General features: G+C 42.7%; 1 protein-coding gene across 5 annotated transcripts in view; it reads right to left on the bottom strand.

The window, feature by feature from the left end:
* ENTPD5 (ectonucleoside triphosphate diphosphohydrolase 5 (inactive)) overlaps positions 1–12,623 on the bottom strand; it is a 36,504-nt gene that overhangs the window by 7,146 nt on the left and 16,735 nt on the right. For all 5 annotated transcript variants that reach the window (XM_079914724.1, XM_079914721.1, XM_079914723.1 and 2 more), the window contains 13 exons: positions 11,576–11,648; positions 9,716–9,995; positions 8,630–8,709; positions 6,337–6,480; positions 6,064–6,139; positions 5,733–5,768; positions 5,280–5,368; positions 4,904–4,983; positions 4,137–4,198; positions 3,061–3,162; positions 2,214–2,354; positions 1,190–1,246; positions 13–128 (listed from right to left, as the gene is read on the bottom strand). In XM_079914724.1, coding sequence (XP_079770850.1) covers positions 13–128; positions 1,190–1,246; positions 2,214–2,354; positions 3,061–3,162; positions 4,137–4,198; positions 4,904–4,983; positions 5,280–5,368; positions 5,733–5,768; positions 6,064–6,139; positions 6,337–6,480; positions 8,630–8,709; positions 9,716–9,932 — 1,200 coding nt within the window. In that variant the 5' untranslated portion in view covers positions 9,933–9,995; positions 11,576–11,648. The remainder of the gene's footprint in view (positions 1–12; positions 129–1,189; positions 1,247–2,213; positions 2,355–3,060; positions 3,163–4,136; positions 4,199–4,903; positions 4,984–5,279; positions 5,369–5,732; positions 5,769–6,063; positions 6,140–6,336; positions 6,481–8,629; positions 8,710–9,715; positions 9,996–11,575; positions 11,649–12,623) is intronic.

The raw sequence follows: 12,623 nt of genomic DNA, 5'->3' as shown, positions 1-12,623 counted from the left end.
CCTCTCTCTTACCTGTAAGACGGTGTTGCCTGCAAAGCCAAAGCCATCCTTCAGCAAGGCTGTGATGTAACTGAGATCCATGCACAGGAAAGGACTGCCTGAGGTGAAGTTTTCCAGGTTATCACATACTGGAGGTGACAGAAAGAGAAAAGTGGAATTCAAGTTTGCAGCCAACTGAGAGGTGTATGATTTTCTCTAAATACAGACTGAGAATAAGCAAAGCAGAATCCTCCATTCTCCTTCTCCCAGATGCCTGGGAGTCTTGGAGGCTAGAACTGTGCACTGACAGCCTCTGCAAGACCTCAGCTCATCAAGAACCAGCACATTTCTGATGTGACATCTAATCTACTCAAAGGTACATGGGTCCTAGTTTATTTGCTATGACATATATTCTATGATTTATTGTTGGGGCTTAATTCAACTAAGGCCCTTATATATTAAGACAGGGAAATACCAGTTAACCCTACTTCAGGGCCACTGGATAAGAACAATTATTTGCTTTTTTTTTTTTCTTAATTTATCTATTTTTGGCTGTGTTGGTTCTTCGTTGCTGCGTGCGGGCTTTCCATAGTTGTGGTGAGCGGGGGCTACTCTCCGTTGCAGTGCGTGGGCTTCTCATTGAGGTGGCCTCTCTTGTTGCCGAGCACGGGCTCTAGGTGCCCGGGCTTCAGTAGCTGTGGCACATGGGCTCAGTAGTTGTGGCTCGCGGGCTCTAGAGCGCAGGCTAAGTAGTTGTGGCGCACAGGCTTAGTTGCTCCACGGCATGCGGGATCTTTCTGGACTAGGGCTTGAACCTGTGTGCCCTACATTGGCAGGCGGATTCTTAACCACTGCGCCACCAGGGAAGCCCTATTTGCGTTTTTGATGAACTCTTTCAAGGAAGCCTCTGTGGCTATTTTCCATATATTCTGGTGCTCAGTGTTTCATTACCACTGATAAAACTTTTTCAATTTTTTTTTAAAGAAAGGAAGAAAGAAATGTGGAAAGAAGAAAAGGTTTTCACCGTTTCTCCAAAGTCTCTTGTATTCTTATATTTTTCTTTGCCACTTAATGCTTTTAACTCCTGGTAAAGACAGGAAACCAACCTTCTGAGAGGCTTTCTGCTGGCCAAAGCACATTAGGTCACTTTAAGGTCACTGGGGGTGGCAGCCTCACGGGCTCACCTTCAATGGTTTCCACTGACTCTTACCTTCCCTTGCTTTCCTTTCAAAATCTTCAACTTTTAAAACACCCCCCTTTTCATAATCTGAAATGAAACAGAACAGTAGTTGATGTCAAAAAGCCTTCCAGGAAACATAAGGAAATTTATCCTAGGAAATTATCCTATTTATAATAATGAAAAACTAAAAATAAAATTTCCAACATTAAAGAATGGGATAAGCAAACATGACATATCCCTACAATATAATCTATACAGTTTATTTACTTATAATCTATTTTATGTTATGTGTGTGTGCATATATATATATATATATATTTTTTTTTTTTTGTGGTACACAGGCCTCTCACTGTTGTGGCCTCTCCCGCTGCGGAGCACAGGCTCCGGACGTGCAGGCTCAGCGGCCATGGCTCACGGGCCCAGCCGCTTCGCGGCATGTGGGATCCTCCCGGACCGGGGCACGAACCCGCGCCCCCTGCATCGGCAGGCGGACTCTCAACCACTGCGCCACCAGGGAAGCCCTGTTATGTATATTTAACTATAGCTAAAAAATAGGCCCATTAAAAAGGGGCCATTAAACACGTCAGAAAATAAGAAATTAATTCGTATCTCAGGCCATGACAGATCACATATATACATTCTCACAGCTAAACAAAATGTGTTACTATTATAAGGAAAAATGTTATAAAGGGGAAAGAGGAAACTTTTGGGAGTGAATATGTTCATTGACTTGAATTTGGTAATGGTTTCATGGGTGTATGCATATGTCAAAACTTACCAAATTGTACACTTCAAGTATGTGCATTTTATTTTATGTCAATTATACCTCCATAAAAATACTTAAAGAAAAAAAAGACTTCATGTGTATTTGTTTAGGCCATCTTCTAGCCCCAAAAGATTCGAAATCATATTCACTCTTCCACTTGGGTGACTTGGGAGAAAAGTACGGTGACCACCTTAACAAGGCACTGCAAATACTCCTTTTGTCCCTTTCCCTTCCCCACCACAGCCCTGCCCAGTCTCCCCCCTGCACTGACACCTGGAGTGAACTTACCAATCATGTCTGTGTCAACAGCTCGGTCATAATAGTAAGAGAAAGCGTAGAAGGAGCTTCTCTGGACCTCATCTGGCTGATGAAGTTTTCCTTGGACCACCCTCAGCACTTCAGCATAGCAGGGCTCAAAGCCCGCCTCCCCTGATAGGGCAAAAGGTGCACAGGGGCAAGGTGAGAAAGTGAGAGGCAAGCTGCTGAAGCCAGTGGAACAGCAGGAGGATCAAGGCGAGCTGAGGCTCAGGACAAAGGGCTTACAGACAAAGATGAACAAACTTTTGCAGCCTCATCCCTCTGGAGAACCAGTACTTACTTCTCCACGGCAGGTCCCCTCCCTAACCTGTGTTCACCAAAAAAGCCACAGCCGACCTCGAGCTGCCCCTTAGCATTATGTTTCATGGCATTTATGAGAAGTATGCAGAGGCTCACCTGCTTCCTTCACGGGAAAAATCAAGTTTTTTCCTCGAGTTTAAGGTCTATGCCTTTTATAATACCTAAGATCAATTATTCTTCTTATCGTCTCAATTCTATAACTGAAATAGCTAAACATTAATTGGATCTGAAACAGTTTCACCCTGCTGAGGGCAGAGACCCTCAATACATTAGACCCAGGGTAAGAAGAGGTTTCTAATGGATCCACAACACCTGGGCAGGGAAAGAGCTGAACACAGAGTGACAGCTGCCTTGTTCACTGTCACTTCACACTACTCCTTGAAGGCACATCAGCATCTATTTGGAACTAGTTCCTGCAAAAGACAAGCTTCTCCTAGCTCTGGAAAAAGTTTCCCATGGAACTTTTGCAGGCTTCTACTGTAAAAGTAATTTCAACCAGTGAAAAAATATCACCTGCCTTCTTGGTTGCCACCATACTGGTATTTCACACCCCCAAAGATCCACTCTGCTTCCAACCATCTTGGTAGACAGGCACTTCGGAAAGTGTGTCCATCAATTCCTGAAAGAAACCAGACCACAAAGAGGCAAGGGTGTGAGAGAGAAAGAGAGAGGAAGGAAAGCAAGAAGTCAGTAAGGTTGAAAGGAATTATCAAGGTGGCTGGGCCTTAAAATCATATGAAATTAGTTCCACGACTGCATACTACGATGGGAATTCTTAACTCAGGGTTCATAGATGGGCTTTGTGGGGTTGGTGAACCCCCTAAAACTACAGGCAAACTTTCATGCTTATGTCCATTTGGCAGAGGGGTTGATGGCTTTCATCACATCTCAAATCTAAAACCTACAATGGAATAAGTTCCCTCCTTTCTAAAAAAGGGAAAAAATACGGTTCTACTTTTCTCATTGATTGTTGTGAGGCTTAAATAAAATACACTTGAAAATGTAAACTCTGAAATGCTATATACTCATCACAATAATAGCTTACTGTGAACCACACACCATAAAAATGAAAATAAATGCAAAACCTCTTTTAAGGTGAGGAAACGGGCACAAAAAGTTTAGCTACCTGGCCCGAAATTACAAGACTGGGACTGACCCTAGTTCTGCCTGACCCCAAAAGCTGAGCTCTTTACCTCTCTACTGCCTATGAAGAAAGGAATGGAGTTGTTCAGTTATTCCACCTTGTAAGTGGACTGCTGCTACCTGCACCTCCCACGTAAAACTAAGGGCTTGAGCTCCTGCCAAGTTTAACCCTTGAGTCTTGAATTTCTGCAGACACTTCAGCCCCCTGGCCACAGACCTTTCCCCCCCATACCAAGAGACTTCATGCTGGAAATGGCTAATAATAGATACCAAAACATCTGACCTCATAAAGTAGAAAAGGAATTTGCCATTATGATGTCTATTATACAACACAGGTCTCTTACTTCAGCATAACCCTTTCTGCCATAGAATCACTGCCAAGGTAGGGAAAAGGCAAGCTGAGTACTGGTGTCACTCTCACCATACCCCAACCAGCACACCCAGACGAACCTTCTGTCTCCAGGGCTCCCAGAGCTGTTAGTCTTGCAGCTTTCAATCCAAATCCCAAGTAACTGTAAAATACAGGATTGACTAATTTCATGTGACCCTGAATTCTCTAGCCTAAAGCTCCCTCTTCCAAGAGTAACATGGTTTCTCTGTCTCACTCTGGAGGGAAGAAAACCTTGTTCTCTGTGCTCTATTCATCTCGTGTGGACAACAAGCAGTAATTCTTGCACAGTTCAGATCACGGCCTTGCAGGAAGAACTTCCCACAGCTATGCTTTAAAGGCCAGAGGCAGTGACACTTCCTAGGGTCCCACCCTGGGAACCATCCCCAGAAGAGATCTCATTATCTTAGCTCCCAGCCCAACTGTGATCAAATTCTAGGCTGGATTTTGAACATCTGAAGGTCAGCTTAAAAGCAGCTGACACAGAGCTTTGGCTCAACCTTCTGAGTGTCCTCTTTCTGGAGAAAACTGGATTCATATTACTTTCACTCTTATATTACTTATCTTTTACTCTTTTACATTATTTTTTAAAATCTTACATTACTTTTTACTTTATTACTATTATATGTTTTTGAGGACAAGAATGGAGAAAACTCTTGGGTCTCTTGGGCTTTGGTAAGTAGCTTAGGTTTCAGTTAACAGGCCTTCAGGGACTGGCAAAGACTTTGTAAGGCTGGTCAGATGCAATAATAGATGTGAAAATGTTTTGAAAAGTTAGGAGAATCATACAATGTGAAATATTATTATTCCTCCACGTCCCCCTCTTCACCTATGTGTATAGAGCTTATAAGTGCTGTTAAACATCTCAAAGGAAGTGAGGTAGCCTCTAGGGGTTTGTTCCAGCGTTTTCTGCAAAACAGAAAAAGCAAAAAGACTATTCACGATCCCCAATTACCTGAAGATGTTATCACCACCACCCCTATCCCTCCCCCCCAAAAAATAAGAGAAGATTAAACAACTAATCTCACAAGGCTTGAGGAATCAAAGGGACTGAACAGTGAGGGGAAGTTCGGTCAGTCATTAATTGACTTGACTCAGCCTGTTCGTGGGGGAGCTGCTGTCTGACATGGGGCACCACTTCCTTAGCACCATGATATGCCTGCCAAGTGGGCTGGTAACCGTACGCTCATACGTATCTGACTCACCTCAAACTGCGGCAGGAACGTGATTTGGGTGGAAGCACCCCCCAGGTCCAGAGTCCCCACAGTCTCCTGGCTGTGGCCATGCAGCTGACCTGTGAATGAGAGCCAGCTCTGAACATCTTCTGTTTCCTGGACAGCCCAACACTCCTCTGTCTGCAATTTCTCTCCTGCTCTTGTCATATACTGGAGGAATTCTGTAAATACTCTACTGCTTCCCAGCCCCAAAGGCTGCCCACAAATGCTAACCTAGAAGGACTCTTGCTGCAGCTGAGGCCTTGAAGGCAGGTAATAGACGCTAACTTTCTGTCTTTCCTCCCCACCCTCCTTCTTATTAAACAAAAGAAAGAACCTGGAGTGAACTCAGAAAAAAGTGAACAAAGAAAAAAAAGGTATTTTTGCTCCCTGACCATGTGTGAAACCCAGTTAAGGTCTTCGATAAACTTGAGAATATATTACCTGTCAGAAAATTCACAGTAACCCAAGCTAATATGCCTAAAAAAGGAGAGAAAGACAAAGATTATATCCAGAGCATTTTTTACCCCCGTTCCCTAGCCCCATCTTTGCTCTTTTTCTCTCTAAATTTCATGTCTAAAGCATACATTTCCCTCTCCCCATCTTTCCATTTCCTGCTATCCCCTTCCTCCTTGCTTATTTGTTCTCCTTATTATTCTCCTTACTTAGTTCCTTTTTTCTTCAGCACCCCCATCCCTGTTCCCAGTTCCTTTAATCAGATCTTTTATTAACCCTGGCCCTCTCCCCCTAGAACATACATCAATACCTCTCTCACCTTCATAGGATCCATCCATGATGCTAACACTGTCATCTGGTACCAGGAAAGGTGACTTCCTGAAGATCTCTTTTACCTAGAAAAAAAAGAAAGAAATCTGGATTCCCTAAGGCAATAGATTTCCGCATTTTGACTGTATCCTATAATGCTTAGAAAACTACACTCTTCATTTTCCCTAGATAAAAGTTTAGCAGAACTCACTCCTTTTCCCCAAGAAATTAGAGAAGGAACTAGGCAAGAAATTATTGGTTTCTTGTAAAAAACAAAAACTACCTCAAAGAGCAGAGCCTGGGCTTTCTTTTCTGGCAGTAAGCGCAGTCCCGCTGTTGCCCTCAGGACCACTGGCGTTCTCTTCCAGTGACTTCGAGGGATTGAGTCTTTGGCCACCTCTAAGAGTTCTTGAACAGTCTCAGCACCCTTCAAAAGAGATGATTCACGTATCCAGTGAACAGTTCATTTAGTGGAGCTTGTCTATTCCCTCAGCGTGCTCTGGGAGAGTACCAGGAATGAGGTGGCAGAGGGCTCCAACCCTTCTCTGCTCCATAGAGCAGAAACCTAAAGAAGCGGGCTTCCTTGAAGAAGGAGAAGCCATTTCATTTTGATTAAGTTATAATAAAAATGATTCTTGGGCTTCCCTGGTGGCGCAGTGGTTGAGAGTCCGCCTGCCAATGCAGGGGACACGGGTTCGTGCCCCGGTCCAGGAAGATCCCACATGCCGTGGAGCGGCTGGGCCCGTGAGCCATGGCCGCTGAGCCTGCATGTCCGGAGCCTGTGCTCCGCAACAGGAGAGGCCACAACAGTGAGAGGCCAGCGTACCGCAAAAAAAAAAAAAAAAAAAAAGATTCTTTTACAGTGTGGTCATTTTAATTGTTATTTTATCTCAAATAAAAATTAGCTTCACAGGGGAGTTCCCTGGTGGTCTAGTGGTTAGGGTTCGGTGCTCTTACTGCTGTGGCCCAGTTTCGATCCCCTGTTGGGGAACTGAGATCTCATAAGCAGTGTGGCACAGCCAAAAAAAAAAAGCAAAGCAAAGAAATATGGTATCTAATATTAAAGAATTTCATATTCATTCACTAATAACATATTTTAAAAAATTAGCTTCAGGCCAGAAAGTTGGTATGGTGAAGGAAACAAGGCTTGGAGTTAGAAGACCTGCTCGCTAGCCCTGGGGCCTAACATAGGTCACTTGGCGCTCCTGGGGCTTGGTCTCCTCAGCTGTGAGATGGAGATACCATCATGCAAAACTGTTGTATGCGTTAGATGTGGCAGACTGCGTGGAGCTGCCACAAAAATGCCAGCTGCAGCTGTTATTATGCTACCCCTTTTATGACTTCTACAAGGACAGAACACATCAGGTTCAGTTTTGCATTACCAGCACCTACCTGCATGGCACACAGCAGATGTTCAAATTATGATATGTTAAAAACCATTATTTTAAAGCCATTGTTTCTCTGAGTAAACATCTGTTCTGACAACACACTGCCTCTTAATCATTATAATTGTTAGCAACCACAACACAATTTTACTCTCCAAATGTCAAATCAGTTTCTAATAATGTGGTTGCTTTCAACAGCTCCTAATTTTCTAGCACATTTGCCATTTCACAACAGCAAGCTAAGAAAATAAACATCCTCTCGGTTGTTCAAGTTCAAGCCATTTTTAACATCAGGTGTTCCTTTAGTTAATGATTACACTTGTGACACTGAACAACACCTTTATATATGCTACCAAAGTTCAACATTCTGCCTTATTCTAGTTTATATCATCGTGGCCTCTGACAGGGGGTGCTGTATGTTGTGAGAGCTCAAATGTGAAATACAGTTATGACAGAACTCTACATTCATCTTCTATTACTGAAAATTTTTGTTGTCGTGGGTTTTGCCCAATTTCTAGAATATAAGCATGGTTCTGTGCTGTATAAGGGCACTCTGAAGTGGAGTTCACTGGATCTATAGTCCCTTAATTGCCGTGTGTATACCTCCTACCTTATAGAACTTCACAAGCATTTTCTGCATCTACATTAATTGATGCAGTTGATGGCTTCAAATCAAAATCTTAAACAGTAAATACAAAGAGCGCGGCTTCTTTTTCTTTTTTTTTTTTAACATCTTTATTGGAGTATAATTGCTTTACAGTGGTGTGTTAGCTTCTGCTTCATAACAAAGTGAATCAGCTATACGTATACATATATCCCCATATCTCCTCCCTCTTGTGTCTCCCTCCCACCCTCCCTATCCCCTGCCTCTAGGTGGTCACAAAGCACCAAGCTGATCTCCCTGTGCTATGTGGCTGCTTCCCACTAGCCTTCTATTTGACATTTGGTAGTTCTTGAAAGACAGTGTTATCCCTGCATGGCCACAATCTATTTTCACACCTCCTTCTACCTAAGCCCTGGTGAGCCTGGGGTGTACAATTACTGTTATCCAGGAGATTAGCTAGGACAGAAAACTGATCTCACACATGACCTCAATATCAGTAGTGGACAGCATGAGATATTTAACAGCAGTGGTGTGGTTAAGTTATCAAGGCATTTGAGAATCGAAACATCTAATTGTAAAAAACTCACCTGCTTAGGTTGATCTACAAAAGCAGAAAGTCCTGGATTCACAGAATCAAAAATTTCCCCTTCCAGAATCGGAAGCTGTCCTATGTTGTCCATGGAGCAAAACAGAAGAGAGATGGCTGATTATCAAAAGTTAGGCTGTCTCTGGACTTCCCTGGTGGCGCAGTGGTTAAGAACCCACCTGCCAATGCAGGGGACACGGATTTGAGCCCTGGTCCAGGAAGATCCCACATGCCATGGAGCAACTAAGCCCGTGCGCCACATCTACTGAGCCTGCGCTCTACAGCCCGTGAGCCACAACTACTGAGCCCGTGCACCACAACTACTGAAGCCCGTGCACCTACAGCCTGTGCTCTGCAACAAAAGAAGCCACCGCGATGAGAAGCCCACGCACCGCAACGAAGAGTAGCCCCAGCTCGCTGCAACTAGAGAAAGCCCACACACAGCAACAAAGACCCAAGGCAACCAAAAATAAATTAAAAAAAAAAAAAAAAGTTAGGCTGTTTCTGATTCTGGGCTCTGTATCATATTAACCTGCTACTTCCCCCAGATATTCCAAGTCATCCCACCTGTGAGGAATGGCTTGCAGGAGTATTGGGTAGGGGGATAGAGGATGAAAAGTAATCACTGAGGGTCCCTCTGCCATTTCTCTGGTGGACACCTAGCTTCTACTCCTTTCCCTAGACTCTGTGTGTAACTTGAGGATAGAACACTGAATATTTAGAAAATGTTAATCTTCAGGGTCCCCCCATCCCCTTGTCCAAGGATGGTAGTGATCTTTCTCTCAAGACCACTCTCAATATTCTGGACTCTGGAGTAATAGTCACCTTTAGAGAAAAGGAAAGACACATTACAGCTATACTTCTTGGACACATGGGTTTCAGACTACAGGCAGTCCAGATCTCTCTTAATTTCACACGAATTAAACCATATGTGTTCAGTTATAGTCCAAAGTGTTCTCTGAAGAAAGACATTCAGTCGCTGTAAGATTCTGTAACTGACATCACACACTCTCAGCACATTTATTTCTGGGAGGAGTTGCTAAAGTATGGATTTGTCGACTCTGGTGAGGGTACCAGTTGCACGTACCTGGTAATTTCTGCACAAAGGTGTAAACATGAATTCGAGTTCCAGTGCTCCCTGCATCAAACATAATTCCATACAAGGTGCTGGCACTGACATTGATGGGGCACATGGAAGACAGGAAGACACCCTCAAACCAAGTCTGTTGGTCTCTGTGGAAGACAGTGCTGCAAACACAGGACACTACCAGCATGAAAAAGGCTGCCCCCTGGGAAATGGCCATTCTCTTCCAAGATGTAGTGAGTCTTTTGTTACAGACGCAGTGCTGCTAACACACCTGCAGTGGCTTATAGGACAAAGACACGCAAGGTTAGACCAACTGGCCTCTTTGTTTACACTTGTAAAAGAAGAAACATCCGTTATAGAAATCCCACCCCTTTCCCTAAGCTGCTCCTTCTCTATTCCTAATAACCAGCACAACAAGCTAGACCAGGGTGACATAGGCTCTTAGCACCTTTTCTGAAGGGTATCTGGTTGCAAAGGGACATTGGGATTTGACATATATTTTCCCATGCTCTGCTTTTAATTGTAGGGTGGATCTCACATACTCAAAGGCTCTCTCTGCCACCCTGCTCCTAATGTTGAATCTAATTTTTTTCTTTCCATTTTGACAATTTTGTCTTTAGACCATATACTAACACTTCCTCTCTCTTTCCCTCTCTTTCTTCTTCTTCTTCTTTTTTTTTTTTTGCCGTACTGCGTGGCTTGCGGGATCTTAGTTCCCTGACCAGGGATCAAACTGGTGCCCCCTGCAGTGGAAGTGTGGAGTCCTAACCACTGGACCGCCAGGGAAGTCCCTCTTTCTTCTTTTTGACTGATAAACAGAAGCTTCAATTTCTGAATTAAAAAGTTATAAAAAAGTTACAAAGTCCCTGGTATGGGGTGTTCACAGCCTTTAAAAATCAGGCCACCTGTGACAACAATATGGCCAGTGGCTTGCACATTCAACCACATTTTAAGGAAATAAATCAACTTAATTCAAAAACACTTAACTAGACCATTATGGTTTTTAAAACATCCTTCACAGGTTAGGCCATGTTATCTCCATAAGAACTTAGAGCAGGTGGGCAAATTAAGACAGAAAGGCTCAATGACTTGATGAAAGTCATAAAGCAGGTCAGTGGTGAGTTATGGCAAGTTACTGCCTGTATTTCTTAACATGTCCTTGGCAAGACAAAAAACTTATAAGTGTTCAGCACTGTTTGTTCTGGATTTGTATATCATTGTAGGCTGGGTACCAATGATGCAGAAAACCTAGAATGAGATACATGGAAAAATGTCTCCTGCATAGGCTGTATTTTCTCCTGGTATTAATGAAGAATGCCGTATCTATTCTCTAAGATTTAAGGCTTCCTTAATTGCCCTTTATGTACTTTGCTCAAAACTGTTTTGGGTCTTCTGATCCAGCTTTCACCTCTGAACTTCTCCTTGTGTGAGTCATAGCTACTAGTTAAACAAGATCTAACTCCAAAGTCCCCATTCCCAGTCCGCAAATCTCTAACAGAATACTTGGTATATTTGGAGTACAGATTGAGGATCCTTAATAATTCTCAGGTTTGTTGATCTCCCAGGTTCATTTTATCAAAATGCCTCCCTTCCCAGGTGACATATCATATAAAATAAAGCTAATTAAAGTTAATTGCATTTGGAATGTAAAACTATTTAAAATAACTAGAGTTGTTCTGAAGTACCTCAAAGGCAGAGTTAGAATTATCAGTTTGAGCACTCTTCAAGGCTGAACTTCTGTCGTTAAAAATGAGAGCTACTGGCTAAGGAAAGGAAAACTTAGAATCTCAAACAAAGGAAGCTGATCTCAGGAAATCAACCACTGCAACGGGGCAGCTGCTTGGCCAGATTCGTACTCACATCTTAAATCACTCCCTTTGGTGGATTCTTCTTTTACAGCAACCAGGCTGGTCATGTGGATCAATCTAAAGAACTGAAAAAAACAATCTTTCAGATTCTGAGTATTAACAGATCACTGCCTTGTCCAAAGCTCAAACCACATTTGGACATTCCACATTCCACATTCTCATTCTCAGGAAGTGTATTTAGGGCCTCTCCAGTCACCAGCCTGCTTCCATCACTATGACTGATGCCACAGCAACTTCTTCAGGGCTCACTCATATTTTCTCTATTATTGTGGTTTCTGAAAAGAAACTGCTCCAGCTACTGTTTCCATTAAGCAAACATTTGTTTTCTTCCAAAAGAAATTTCAAGGAGAAAAAAAAATGCATAATAGGTATCTGTTTTCATGAAGTGAAAACTGCAGTCCTACCAGGTGTTCAGTGTAAACTAAACAGTAGATTTTAGAAAAAGCAAAGGATGAACACATAAAACGCACCTTCTGCTCTCAACCCTTACCTTCTAACACCACTTCCAATCTCATTTTTAAGATTAGCTACTTTAAGGATGGTATTAGAAAGGCTTACAACTTAGAGCACATATAATGGTGCACTATTTTACATGACACAGCCTACAAGGCTTGCTCAAATGTCCCCTTCTCAGAAAGTCCTTCCTTGTCTACTATATTTAACATCGCAACCCACCTGGTCACATGTACGTCTTCTACCTTCCTTCCCTGTTTATTTTTCTCCACAGCACTTCTCACCCTCTAATACACTACATAATTTAATACTGGCACATAGTATGTGTTGAATATATATCCTGAAGGGATGAACAGTGATCCAGTGACTCATCCATTTAATAAGAATATAATAGCTGACTTCTTTCCAAAAGGAGATTAACTACCCATCCATGGGAAGATCATGATTCCAAACTTCAAAGGATGGATTGTTTCTCCCAATGTGTTAATTATTTACAAAGTTTTATACGCTACTCAAAATAATGTACATAGACTGGAGAGTATATATCAGTATATTTAAATCGACTCCTTTCAGAATTGGTCTTCTCA

The sequence above is a fragment of the Stenella coeruleoalba genome (assembly GCF_951394435.1).
Source record: "Stenella coeruleoalba genome assembly, chromosome: 2".
Lineage (NCBI taxonomy): Eukaryota > Metazoa > Chordata > Mammalia > Artiodactyla > Delphinidae > Stenella > Stenella coeruleoalba.
This window is presented reverse-complemented; position numbering and strand designations above follow the sequence as displayed.